The following is a 14,847-nucleotide window of genomic DNA, read 5'->3' as shown; positions in this document are numbered from 1 at the left end:
ATTTTGCCCATGATAATAATATAGGAAAAGAAAATCATGGCATTCAACCAGATATAAATTTAATGCAAAAAAGCAGTTCTCAGAGAATTCTTGAGATCGTTTTAAGATTTGTGGCCCAAGGGTGATTCATCTGAATGTACTTTTGCATGTTCAAATAGAGGGGCATGGCTTCAAAATGCAAATCTTACATGGTAGAAGGAATTTTTAATTTTCATGCTTAAATCTGCACGTGTAGATTCTAAACTAATTTTATAATTTTATTTTGTGTCAATATTGGTATCCCGAAAAGGAAACAAACAAAAAATGTCCAGAAACCAAGTAGGAAAAATAAAAAAATAATTAAAACCTCTTCCACAAGTTATTTTCTCTTGTCGGACAGTGAAGCTACCCGTGGGTAGCGCACAAAGGCTGTACTCTCCACATTCTATCATCTCTGCTACTAATAGGGTAAATGCATAGACCCAGCCTTCTGGAGCTAGCAGTCACTCGCATGGGGGGAGTCCTTGTTTTCTCTGTGAATTTTACATCATACATCAGGATCAGATTATTTCAAGTTTTTAAAGAGATTCTGTACTTACACTGGCACAGAGTTTGCACTGATCGTAATTTGAAGGCTGTTCTGTAAATGGAATTCTCAATACTGTTAAGGGCATCTGGAAAGAAAACATGAAATATCATGGATAAAGGACCATCTCATTAGATAAATCCCACATTAGAGAAGGGAACCCTAGAGATCATGTATGTAGCCATGTTGTTATTTCTGCAGGTGAGCAAATCAACGTCTAGAGCTTTCTTTCCTACCTGGGAACAAAATATAGTGGTTGCAGTGTCCTAGGCTGCAAGTGACCCTACAGGACATCCTCTGAGTCTACTAAACTTTTTATATAAAAAGGAAACAGCCTTGGGGCACATGGGTGGCTCAGTCAGTTAAACCTCTGCCTTTGGGTCAGGTCATGATCTCATGGTCCTGGGATTGGCCCTGCATCGGGGCTCTCTGCTCAGCAAGGAGTCTGCTTTTCATTCTCTCTCTGCCTGCCCCTCCCCCAGAACTCATGCATGCTCTCTCTTTCAGATAAACAAAGAAAATATTTTTAAAAACTGGGAACAGCCTTGTGAGTCAAACAGGATTAAAAAAAAAAAAACTCTGTAGAACATGAAGTCAATTTTGTAAATAAATTCTAGTCAGATGTACAGACAAAAATTTATGCATATAGGAAAATGACACAAAAGCTCTCCATCCATTCATTCCTTCAGCAAGTATTTATTGAGCTCTTACTATGTGGTCCCAGCATGATTCCAGGCCCTTGAAATATAGCAGTTAACAAAACAGATACAAATCCTTGCCACGTGGAGCTTAATTTCTCAGGGCAATTATCAAATGGTTCATAGAGGTTATCTCTGGTTGTTCGAATTCTTTGTAGAGTTATTTTCATTCTACTTGTTGATATCACCTCAATGTGTTTATGGAGAGTGTCCGTTATTTTTACGATCAGAAAAGAATTATTATTATACCTTCTTTTGAGAGTTACCACCACCAAGAACACTACAACAATGGTTAACATTTCTGAGCCCTTACTGGGTCCTGAGTATTTACCCATCCCTTTCACAGTGTGGTGGAGAAGAGAAAGCTCTGGAATCATAACTAGTTCCTTTTCTTTTTGGGGAAATTAGTTTACTATTTGCTCTTCACTTTCTTCATCAGATAAGTAGATATGTGTGCTGGAGACATGTTTGTGAGTAGAAACACAGGCAGCCCTTTAGCTCCTGCTAAGCAAGCCCTACAGCAAAACACAAACAAGGGACTGCCCAGTGGCTTTCATCCATTCACATCCATGTGGCAGGATAATTTATGTTGATTTTAATTTCTTATTCTTGCAGAAATGGGAGAATTTAGAGGATGAAGAGGCAATTTTTCCGTGTCCCTTCCTGTGTGTGTTCCAAGGTCTAACTCTTCATTCCTTTGGAAGATTGAACAGCTTCTTTGTGTTTAAGGGGCCTCGGTAGAGTCAGCCCACCCAGACCTTTGTATGAAAGGCCCATCAAGGAACTAAAGCTATTCATGGAAATGGGGGGTTGACTCAATACTAATAGAGTTTCAAGGACCAAGATCAAGGGCAAGTTGTTCTTCCAAAGCAGAACAGGTGCACTGGTTCAACAGAAGAAGGCTGAATGGGGGCTGGGTGGACTGAGGAAGAGGTTTTTGACATAAATACCACTGTGATCCCCCACTTTCTGTGTCCACAACCTTATCCCCTCTCCTAGTTCCTCCTCCTTGCCCCATACACGCCGTCTGGACTTCCCTTGCTTGGAAAACCAATCTTGATTTCAGGGTCACTCTAGCTATGGCTGTCTCTTTCCTGAAGCGGGAGAGAGGCTGATGCTTGGACAGGAAGCCCTGAATAGTTCAGATCAGATGTTCCGTGGAGGAACCTGAAAAGGTTTTTATCATGTGTTTAAGGAATGGCTCCTTCCCAAACTTAACGGAGTCTAAATTTCATACCAAGCTACAAAGACTTGGTTTTGGTTTAGAAAATAATGTTTCTTTCCCTGAAGTGTTGTGGCGGAAAAGTCCTAGCTGTTATATATGTGGGGATTGAGTACCAGGCACTGTGCTAACCCACTGAGGGGCTTATGGCGTCAAACCAGTTCAGATCCACACCTGGGGAGTTAGAGCACAGCAAAAGCTTCTACCGGAACATACCCTAATTCAATGATTGGTATGTGACCATGACTGGAAGACACTTACTTCAGGTGAATGTGCCTAAAAATGTCATTAAATAAGCAATCTTAAGAACACTTTACATCTTAGTTCTCTCTCTCTCTCTCTCTTTTTTTTTTTTTTTTTGAACAGAAGCAACTATATCAAAGAAGCTACAATCTGCTCTTAATCTTTTATTATTTAACATTTCCTTATGTTTTGGAAATACTTTTCAGTTTTCAGCTTGCCAACATTAGACTATGGAGAAGTTAGAAGAAACACCTCTGCCCTCTATCTGGAGAAGGGAAAACACATCGAGAGTAGCCAGAATGGTGCAAAAATAGTTTTACAGAACTGCAATGCCCAACATTTTCTTTCCTTCTGGAAATTGGCCAGTTTTTGTGCCCTGGTTCCTCTCAGATGCACCAAATGAATCCAGAGAGTCAGCAAACTCGGGCTCTGCAGGTTTTCCCCGATGCTGCCGCTGGTTCTGTACCTGCCGTACCATCTGGCCACGGCACTCCTGTCAAATTACGTTTTGCAGTGTCACCTGACGCAGTTATGCAGCGGAACACGGCAAGCTGTGATCGAGTACAATGTGGAAAATGAATGAGCACCCCAGGTGATTCACTACCAGCTTTGCTTCCTAAGGGCTTTTTTTTTTTCGTTTTCTGCTGGTGGGGGAAAACTCAAGAAAGGAAGAAGTCGTTTGATGTATGAAGCCCACAACTAGGCAGAAAGCAGTTTTAGATGCTTAAAGAAATAATAATCCAAGCTACATATGGTCTTGTTCATGAAAGCAATTTGACTGGGAAGCATGTTTTGCTTTAAATGATTCTTATTTTGTCACTTTCTACAGATTCTACAGATTCTGAGACTCTAAGGAACAGGCTATCATCTCTGGTGCGATGATCCAAAAATAGATTTTTGGCCAGTGATTCTCAAAGTGGTTCTGGGTGAGGAGCGTCAGCATCGCCTGGGAACTTGTTAGAAATGCATGTTCTTGGACACCTGGGTGGCCCAGTCAGTTAAGTGTCTGCTTTGGCTCAGGTCACGATGCCGGCATCCTGGGATCCAGGCACCCTCCACACTGCATTGGGCTCCCTGCTCAGCAGGCGAGTCTGCTTCTCCCTCTCCCTCCCCCTAGTTCATGTTCTCTTTCTTGTTCTCTCTCTCTCAAATGAATAAATAAAATCTGTAAAAAAAAAAAAAATTACAAGCCACTCCTGGGCTTACCCTGGCATTCAGAGGTATTGGTAGAAAGGAGAATTAGTGCCTTCATACCCAGTTATCAAATATTAATACAGTGACAGCTGTGAGACCTTTCACCCAACTTTGGGCCCGCATAGTACTGTGAACCTATCCCTGATGTTAAAATATCTGCAGTGATGTCATTTTAACAGTAAACCATGAAGATATACAAAAATTAGGTAAGCTACTTTTTGTGTATTTGGGTAGTAATTTAAGGTGTAATTGTATTGAGAACAAGTCTTTTGCTAAGTACCTGTTGGTGCTTTCGGGACAACAGACCAAATGCTCTTCCATATATTACAAATTTCTGTTTATAAAAGAAAGAAAATCTTCTTAATAACCCACTAGTTTCTTTTTCTGCCAGATGCCCTGTTTTGCACCTCAGAAGTCTGAAAATAGAACATCTGGGCCTCAATTTTTTGTTTACAAACTATGCTCAGAAACTTGAGAATGATACTCACCTTGTTTACCTGGGTCCATTTCAGGAATTTCTTGGAAGGGCAGATGGCAAGAGGGTCCCTGCAACAGAAAATAAACCAATATTTGAAGCAAAAGGTTTTGCAGTTGGAAGGGGGAAGATGGGGAGAACCAAATGACAACGAGGCAAAGTCATTTCACCTGCGGAACAATGAATAAAAGGGGTTCCGGGAGCCTGTGTAATCTCTTGGGAGGATAAATGCCTCTTACACTTATATCCTCCAGGGCATTGGGAGCTGTATCTCTGAAACTGCGAGCAGCTCCTGAAACTAATATAGTGAATAGTTGGAACTGCTGAGGCATTGTAATTTTAATCTCACTTCAAAAAAATGTAAACTTACTTGAATCTTTTTTTTTTTTTAAAGATTTTATTCATTTATTTGACAGAGAGAAATCACAAGTAGATGGAGAGGCAGGCAGAGAGAGAGAGAGGGAAGCAGGCTCCCTGCTGAGCAGAGAGCCCCATGCGGGACTCGATCCCAGGACCCTGAGATCATGACCTGAGCCGAAGGCAGCAGCCTAAACCACTGAGCCACCCAGGCGCCCAACTTACTTGAATCTTTAAGCACAAAATTTGAAGCTCTCAATGTTTAAATTTCTAACAGCACTATGCTAAATAATCTACATATTAAATTCCTGACAGATACTATCCATTTGAACACCTTATCACATATATGTATATATACATGTGTGTACACAGATTTCTATCAATGTTTTATTTTAAGAAGAGTAATCAAGGACACCTGGGTGGCCCCGTCGGTTAAGGGTCTGCCTTTGACTTAGGTCGTGATCTCAGGGTCTTGGGATCCAGCCCCGTGTTGGTCCCCCTGCTCAGTGGGGAATCTGTTTCTTCCTTTCCCTCTACGTCTCCCCCTCCCTCTGTGCTGTCTCTCAAATAAATAAATAAATAAATAAATCTTTTTAAAAAAAAGTAGTCAGTCACCTGTTGTTTCATCTTGTAACTATTATGTATAATAGTTACCTGTGTGTATGCATATGTATGTATATATATATATTTTTTTTCTGACAACAAAAAAATTGGATTAATGGGTTACACTATGAGAAACCTTCCACGGTTCTAAGAAATAACATTTTTTCACATAAGCAGTTGAAAACTGTTTTTAATAGTCACATGATAATTAAATTTCAATAATACTTTCCTCCTCTTCCAATGAAGGGATGAATTAATGGTAATTTTACAAACAAAAACTGACTACACTCTTTCATTACTTAAAAAAATGGCAGCTAAAGTGATAATCCCAGACTTGCCCCAAACTAGGAAGGTTCCAAATATATCCAAGTAAGATTTGTTTTGAAAAGTTATAGCAAGGACAATCAGATCAGAACTCTTTTTGGTGTAGAAACTTCTCCCCTGAGCTCTCCCCAAAGCCCCCAGGTGGGTGCAGGAGGGTCCAGCCTCCTGCTCCATCCACAGTGCAGCCAGAGATGAAATTGATTTGCCTCTTCGCCAGCTCCTTACCTTTTTTACTTTACTGGGAAGCAGGTTAGCCAAACAGCCTATATAGGTTACTCGGCAGTTTTGGAAGAGGGAAAAGTTGAGTAATAACAGATTTCCAGATGTGGCACTCCTATGGAGAGTTGATGACTTATTCTGACTGCCCAGCAATTTCATGCAGAGCAGTGACATTGAGGCTACAACCCTTTTTAAGGCCTCACAAAAGTGCATTCATTAGTAATAAAGATCTTGAATAATTTAAAGCCACTCCTACATCTCTGTTTCAACGGGCTATTTCTGTATTACTCTCATGTGTAGGAGAGGCAAGTAAAGCATCTTCTGGGTGTTGTGGAGAGTAGGGGTTGCCATAGAGATCAGGATATGGTAAAAAGGGCTCCATTTCCCAGGTAATGGCCATCTTACTAACCATCCCAGATAAGAGTGACCTAGAAATGGAATCTAATTTATTTGATTAATTCTCTCATAAATACAGAGGTACTGCTACACATTTTTAAAGGGCACAAAATATAAAGCAAATGTTCAAAATGGTAATGATTTGTGCATATTTCCTCTGAAGTTTTTAGTATCTTCTGAAAATGTCTGTATTTTTGAGAAATTCAGATTAAAAATAAACCTTTTGGAATCCTAGTATTTTATAAATAAAAAATGGTGTCTAATGAACCAAATGTATTAAAACTTTACCACTAGTGTTTTCAGAGTGCTGGAGAAGTAAAGAGCTGATTTTAATGTCTCTCAAAAGCGTTAGAACCCAAAGCACAGGTATATTACTTCATAAATATACTACTTCTCTGTGCCCTGGAAAGCCAGAATGTCTGGGAGTCCATGGTCCCAACTGAAGCATTTAAAACAATTATGACAATTGGTCACTAATCCACTCCAGAATGTCTCATAATAAAAATCAGTTTTCAAAAGTCAGTATGATATCCAAAGAGAGCCAATGTATTCCTTTCTTTAAGAGAAGTTTTAGTATCATACTATCGGTTTCTTAAAAAACAAACTTGGGACATTTTAAAGAATGAAAAATGGATTAACAGTGGGATTAGAATGGATCAAGAAGAGGGGAGAAAATGACCCGTCACGTGCCTTCTCCTATATAAATTATATTGATTTTCTGGGACCAGATGAGACAGTGTGGGAAGAGAGTAAGTTTATCTCACATGAAATCTATGTCTTTTGAGTGTTGGAGACTTAAAGTTGAAATCATATTTGTAAGTTTTTTTTTTTTTAAAGATTTTATTTATTTATTTGACAGACAGAGATCACAAGTAGGCAGAGAGGCAGGCAGAGAGAGAGAGGGAAGCAGGCTCCCTGCTGAGCAGAGAGCCCGATGCGGGCCTCGATCCCAGGACCCTGAGATCATGACCTGAGCCGAAGGCAGCGGCTTAACCCACTGAGCCACCCAGGCGCCCCATATTTGTAAGTTTTATGTTCCATTATATCTTGGCAATAGAGGGCGTTGGGATGTTTTAGTGAATGCTGCCCTGTTGAGATTTGCGCAACCCTCTGGTGCTGATTAATTATGTGTCTCAAGAATCTTAGCAGAAAAAAAAAAAAAAGTTGTCCGAAGTTTCAGTCAAAATGACATAATTACATAGATAAATATTTAAGTACATACCAATGAACTAAGGTTTGTTGGAAAGTAACTTAAGCAAATGGGCAATTGATCATCTGAGCTTTCTGTCTGACTGTTTCAGACTAACTGAGATAAAAGCTACCAGGACTGGGTTTCACCTACTTCTGTTAACTGGAAAGTCTTAGTTACTGTTGTACTTCCTGGTTCAAGCTCAGGTAGACTTAGCCACATTGAGACTTTTCTCTTTCATAGAATGTTTTGGGTTATAAATCAAAGCCAATTACTACAATTTTACTACATCATTTATGACCAACGGGGAGGCATTTTTTGTGGACATGGCAGTAAGTTCTGTAAATGGTAATTTGCAATTATCAGTCTTTACCTTCTGAATCAGAGCAGCCCCACCCTGAGGAAACAGGTAGGAAGAGGGTTCATACTTCCTATTCAATGTGCCCTGATTTGGACCTAACAGGATCTACACCAACCAGAAACTTGGTCACCATTGGTTATTGTGCACAAGTACTGTTTTTTGAGGCAGCCAATGTTCTTTTTACCCTCTATCTGATAGCTCTTTACATATACATTTGAAGACTCAACCTCCCAAGTGAGGAAGAAGTTTCTTGACACATTGTACCCTAAAATGTGTAGGTAGCCTCTTATAAAAATTACAGGATAATTTTATATACATACTTATATATGTATGAACGATTTCAAGAAAAAATTAAGTTACTAAAATTGACTCAAGATAAAATAGAGGAAAGGGAACATTTGTACATTGTTGGTAGGATGAATTGGTACAGCCATTATGGAAAACAATGGGGAGATCCCTCAAAAAATTAAAAATCAATCTCCCATATGATCCTGCAATTCTACTTCTGGGTGTATATCAGAAGGAGACAAAATCAGTTTCTCAAAGAGATCTCTGCACTCCTAGGTTCACTATAGCTTTATTCATGGTAGCCAAAATATAGAAACAACCTAAGTTGTTTAAGTGCTAAGGGATAAAGAATAAAGAGTATGTGGCATGTATATACAATGGAGTACTATAGAACCTCAAAAAAGAAGGAAATCCTGCCATTTGCAATAATGTGGTTGATCCTGGAGGATATTATGCTAAGTGAAATAAGCCAGACATAGAGACAAATATTACACAATCTCACTTATACATGGACTTTTTTAAAAAGAAGAGAAAAGTTGGCCTCATAGTCATCAAGAGCAGAATAGTGTTTACCAGAAATGGGAGAAGAATGGGATGGGAGATTCTGATCAAGGGTATAAACTCATGTTTTAGGCTTCATTGAGGGCTTCCATGACCACCCTATCTGAAGTAGCTTCAATACATTACTTTATTCACAGCTATAAGCACAAACTGTGGTCATCTTGTTTTTTTTATGTTAATTTGTTGATTATTTTTCTTCTCTACTAGAAAGCAAGTTTCTCAAGGGAAGGAAAAAGAATTCTCTCTTGTTCGTTCCTGTGTGACATTGTGATTTATAATAAGTGATATGTATTTGGTCTTTGTCTTTCTTGCACAGAGCTCTTAAAACCCTTGTAATATCCTGCAGCATCTGGGTGGCTCAGTCGGTCAAGTGTCCAACTCTTGATTTTGGCTCAGTTCATGATCTCAGGATCATGAGATCAAATCCCATATTGGGCTCTGCATTCAGAGTCTGCTTGAGATTCTATCTCTCCTCCCTTTGCCTCTTCCCCTGCTTGCACTCTCTAATAAATAAAAAACCCTTGGAATTTCTTAAGGGGTGGGAGAGTTAACATATGTTTCATTATGTAAATGGGGCAACTTTTGGCTTCCTCTGAGGAAGGGGGCTGGTTGTCAGGGGAACCAACCCCATGATTAGAAGGTTGGAACTTTCAAGTCTTAGCCCTGATTTCCAGGAGGAGAGAGGAACTAGAGGTTAAATCAATCAGTGGCCAGTGATTTAATCATTCATTAAATCACCAGTGATTTCATCATTCATCCCTATGCAGTGAAGCTTCCATAAAAATTCAGAATGGTGGGGTTCAGAGAGCTTCTGAATTGGTTAACATGTAGATATTTGGAGTGACTGGTGCACTGGAGAGGGTATAGAAGCTTTGTGCCCTTTCCCCATACCCTGCCCTATGCACCTCTTCCATCTAGCTGCTGAGTTATATCGATTTGTATCAAACTGGTAATCTGGTAGGTAAAATATTTCTCTGAATTCTGTGAACCCCTCTAGCAAATTAATTGAATCCAAGGAGATCGTTGTTGTGACCTTTGATCTGTAAGTGGGTGGGTCAGAAGCACAGGGGACAACTTGGTCTTTGAATTGGTATCTGAAGTGGGATGGGGGGGCAGTCTTCTAGGACTGAGCTCTTAACCTGTGGGGTCTGATCTTCTCTCCAGATAGATAGTTTCAGAATTGAGTTGATCTGTGGTATACCCAGATGGTGTTGGAGTCTTGCTTGGTGGTGAGGAAACATATCTCAGAACTGTGAGCAGAATTGTGCTTTGTATCCTCAGGGTTCACTTCCCACACTGTATGACCTATCATAGGCACTCAAGAAATGTGTTGAAAAAATGAATCAGGAGAAACTGATTGGCATTAAGCAGGAAGAGAGTGCCCTGCCCATCTCAACCAGTCTCTGTTGTATATGGCTTAGAGTCTAAGGTCATCAGATTTCCAAATCATCTAAATAATTTTCCTTGTTCTAAGCCTTCTGATAGTAATTTTGTCTTGCACATGAAGTGAATTCACTGTTAGGCCTGTGGACATGTGGTATCCTCAGTAGTTCTATTTTAAATCTCAGATTTATAAATTGGCATTCTTGTTCTACCATTAGTCTTGTTGTCTTGGTTGTGTGAGGATCACTAATGGTGCCCACTAACTACACTCCTAATACTGCAAAGATGAAAAACAGGTTTTGGTGGTGGTTTCTACCAAGTAGTGTCACCCTAATAGTAACCTTTCTGCTTCCTTGAGGGACTCACTGGTTTTTCCTTTTCTTCTATACTTCAAAAGTAATAATGGATATTGTCAGAATTTAGAAGAGAGGGATCAAAAACATGTAATGATCAGAGTTGTATGTCAGACATTGTTGTAGATGTTTAGAAAACATCAGAATAGATGAGTATCATTCATTCTAGTGTGGGAGTTGGACAATATAAGTATAACAGAACAAACAGCATAATTTTAGACTATTTAAGTGCTATGGAATAAAACAAAGTATAGGCTTGAGATTGCTAATAAGGGCTGATTACAGTATTAAGTAGCATGGTACAGGTAGGCTTCATTAAGAAAGAGTAATTTGAGTGAAGACTTGAAGTGAAGATGCTTGTTAAATACCACTTGGGGAAATAGTATTCCAGGTAGAGGCTCTCAGGTAGAGGGGTGTCTGGCAGATGTAAGATACAGCCAAGAGGCCAGTGTGGCCAGAGCAGAGTGTGATGAGAATGGGTCTCTCTGTAGTAGAGAGATGCAAAGGTGGGGGTAGAAACATTTTATAAGGCCTTTGGGGCCATTGTAAGGACTTTGGCTTTTACTCTGAAGTAAATGGAGAGCCTCAACAGGCTTTTAACACAAAGAAGGTAGGATATGATTCATATTTTAAAAGAAAGCACCACTTTGGCCACCATCCTAGAATAGTGTATAGAAGGCCAAAGATAGAAGGGGGTGATAATGGTGGAGATTGGCTTCTGGAGAATCCAGAATATTTTGAAAGTAGAGCTAACCGAATTTTCTAAGAGACTAAGTGCAGAATGTGAGAGTAAGAAAAGTCATGGATGACTCTGAGGGATTTGGCTTGAACAAGTGGAAGGATAAAGTTTCTCTTTAATGAGATTTTGTGGGAAGAGTAGTTTTGGGGTGGGAGATGTTGGAATTAAAAGGAAAATCTGGGACTTGTTGATTTCCTTGCCTATTAGCCATTTGACTGGGAATATTAAGTAGCATAGATGGGTCTCGGGTTTGGAATAGACGAATGCCTGGTGATAGAAATTTGGGAGTTACTTACATATAGATAGCATGGGACAAGTTGGGATGTAAAGTCATGGGACAAGTTGGGATCATGAAAAGATGAATGTAAATGGAGAAGATAACCAAGGACAGATCATTGGGGTCTCTTCAGCATTATGAGGGGAGTAAAGGAGGAACTAGTAAGGGATACTGGAAAGAATGGGGGGCACTTCATGGACATTCAGTAAGAAGAAAAAGCATGAGAGTGTCATGCCCTGGAAGGCAAGAGAAGTGTATCAGAGAGCATCAATGATCAACCATGTCAAATACTGATGGTAGGTGAAGTCAGCATGGGGACTGAGAGCTCATAATGGGATTTTTCAAACATCGAGGTAGCTCTTGGGGAATGAAGATGAAAACTTGCTTGGTGGACTTACTTGATTGTGATCATTGTATATTGTTCTTGAGCAAGACACACTCCAGTTTGTGGCTGCTGTCCCAGAGACAGGTAGCATACCTATCAAAAGGAGGAGACTATATATTCTGCAACATCCCTGCTTATGACCCCTTTGTATAGAAATTGTGCTTCTTCGTACCAGTGAAGTGAGAAAGTTGTGATTAGATGTCCCTGTGGACTCATAATTTCTGCCCCCCCAAAATTAATGTGAGGGACAGAGCAGTTGCTTACTCTTGGGAGGGTTACTAGTTTTGCTTCTAGCAGCTCAGCTATAAGCTTATATAACCTTTCTGTGTCCTCTGCAGAATGAGTGAACACTCAGCTTCGGGACAAGGCAATTTTAGGGTTAAAGATGTTTTGATTTTGTTTTGTTTTGTTTTTAGAATTAAAGTTTTTTGTGTTAAGGCCAGCAAATGTGCAAATGACAATTATATAGGACATCATCCCCCACTTGTACCTGGTAGCGAGTAGAGGGAGGAAAAAAGATTCTTTAACCTATTTTTATATGTTGGAGTCCCATGATTTTCATTTCTCTGAGATAAAAAGAAAGAAATAATGATTTGGCCAAGAGAGGGAAAGCCACCTGCTGTGTCAGACCTAAAGAGGCTTCAATGAGAAAAGGTTTGGGGACACTCTAGGCAGAGCAGACGATATGTATAAAAGCAAGGCAGGCTGCAAACCTAAGGTTCATAGGATTGTGGTGGACCAGTTTGGATAACATTAAAGAGGCCCAGAACTGGTTACTGGTAAGAATGGAGAGGAATCCTGTGGTCAGAAAGTGAAATTCAGACTAAACTATCTGGGGTATAGGTGTAAGTAGAAGGCACTGGGATGTGACTGACTTAGGGCGTGACTGTGTTGTTCAAACTATGGTCCCCAGATCAGCGACATCAGCACCACCTGAGAACTTGTTAAAAAATGCAAATTCGCAGGCTCTACCTGAGACCTACTGAGTAAGAAACTCTGGAGATGGGCCCAGCAATCTGTTTTAACAGGTGATTCTGATTCATGCTAATGTTGAAAAACATTGGTCTAGGACTGAACTAGGTATTTACTAACTGGAATTGGGGAGAATATTACAAATATAGGAGTCAATAAAGGTTTTGAGCCTGGCCGAGTGGAAGAAGTCAGTTGTTTAAATTATCTAAATGTATTTGTTTTTTTTTTTTTTTTTTTAGAAACAAGTAATAACAATTTGAAAGATATTTCTCTATCAAGTTATATAGCTGTTGGCTGTAAGTGTATACGGTTTTATAGGACTGTCATAATCATATAAATATAGTCATATACATATATGACTATCTCCACTGGCTAACAACTAACAGGGGCCTAAACCATAGTTGTTTATTTTTTATTTGACAGAAATTCTGAAGTTGGTCCCGAGTGGGTTAGAGGCACTTTTAATTCATCAAGGTCTCAGTCCCAGGTGCCAGGTTTTTCCCAAGTGGCAGGCTTTTAGTCTTTCCAAACTGCCAGCCTCCTGGTGGCACCATACTGATGATGTGTCTCTTTAGATCCACAAAATGGCTGCCCGAGCTGCAAGCATTATATCCTTGTAGAAGAGCATTTTACAAGGGAGGGAAGTTGGTAGAAGCCAGAGTGCTTTCTTTTCCTATGCCATTCATTCATCTCCAACTCCACCTGCCCCCCAATTCAGAAGACTTCTTATGTATCACCGTACAAAACAGTGATATGCCCCCCAGACCACCCACCAGCACATGGGATTAGATTAGAGCTAGCAAGATCCATGCCCTGGGTTTGGGCCTATTGTACATCCTAATAAAATCAGAGTTCTGTTAGTCAGGGTAATGGGACAGGGCTGTCGGGAGAGCAAGTAACAGTGCTTGCTACAGTTATAAGGACATAGACACTTAACCTATATTTCTGTGATCAGTAATTACTTTATTCGCATACTGCTTCTATCTGAGTAATCTAAATTTTCTATGAATATTTGGCCCTCATGCCTTTATCATGACAGTTGCAATAATAGAGAGAAATTATTTTTAATAACCTCAAATTAAAGTTATTTCTAATAGGAAGACTGGACTTGAAATTTCCCAGTTTGGTCTGTTATTCACACCTGGCTGTTATGACAACTAGTGCATTAGCTGAAACAAAACAAAACTCTCTGATAGATGTTTCTGAAATGGTATCAGCATTATTTTTAAACAAATAGCAATCACTAATACTTTCCTTTTGGTGTAATTCCATATTTTATATTGAGACAAGTGTGTGATACTATGTGTAATGATTAATATCAATTTGTTGTGTGCTCCTATGGGAATTTATCCTAGAGTATCCTGGTCATCCTGTAGGGTTCAAACATACAATAGCTCATATTCATGCTGGAAAAAAAGCCTGCTGGGGCTGAATGTTTCCTACAATGTCTCTACAAAGGAGAAACTGCCCCTCTCTCTAGCCCCTTCTAGATGTCTACCTAGAGAAGCTGCTAACTATCTGAATGGTCAGGGCTCCCCCCACTGGAAAGTAGATCACTAAAGGGCAGGGCCACTGCCTCGAAAGGTGGTGGATCTTCATAGTTATATTCTCTATTCTGGCTTTGCCATCTGGTTTCTGCTGGTACATGATTGGCATACTGGATTCAAGGGGGAAGAAACAAGAAGCTTTGCTTGGGTTTCTTGGTCTGAGTCACATTTTCTAATCTAGCTCAGTTTTACCATAGAGAAGCCCTATATGTGGAGGAGTGACCACCACCTGCCCAGCGATGTGTAGAGCACCACTGACTTCCATCCAATTAGTGCTCTCTGTGGCCATACTCCCTTGAGGATACCACAAGCAGAGGCAGGGGAAATGGTAGGATCAGGTCACAAAACCTTACCCAAAGTCCTTAACACTGACAGATACTAAGTTTTCTTTACAATAACATCAAATGGGGTCCTGACTTTGGAAACAAGCAAGTTAGTCACAGTTTTGAACCATAATGGTGCAGAAGCAAGGAAGGAGCATCTGAAAATTTCCTGA

At 39.9% G+C, this 14,847-nt stretch overlaps 2 protein-coding genes across 2 annotated transcripts in view; both read right to left on the bottom strand.

Annotated features, from left to right (window-relative positions):
• Positions 1–4,429, bottom strand: part of DYTN (dystrotelin) — a gene marked incomplete at its 5' end in the record, with an annotated part of 46,880 nt that extends 42,451 nt beyond the window's left edge. The window contains 2 exons of the mRNA XM_082690088.1: positions 579–653; positions 4,411–4,429. Coding sequence (XP_082546214.1) covers positions 579–653; positions 4,411–4,429 — 94 coding nt within the window. The remainder of the gene's footprint in view (positions 1–578; positions 654–4,410) is intronic.
• The window catches only part of PLEKHM3 (pleckstrin homology domain containing M3), a 1,279,556-nt gene that overhangs the window by 138,049 nt on the left and 1,126,660 nt on the right, over positions 1–14,847 (bottom strand). The window lies entirely within an intron of this gene.

Source organism: Mustela nivalis, assembly GCF_964662115.1.
Source record: "Mustela nivalis genome assembly, chromosome: 11".
NCBI classification, from domain to species: Eukaryota; Metazoa; Chordata; class Mammalia; order Carnivora; family Mustelidae; genus Mustela; species Mustela nivalis.
The sequence above is the reverse complement of the archived record's forward strand: the minus strand, read 5'-3'. Positions and strand labels throughout refer to the sequence as shown.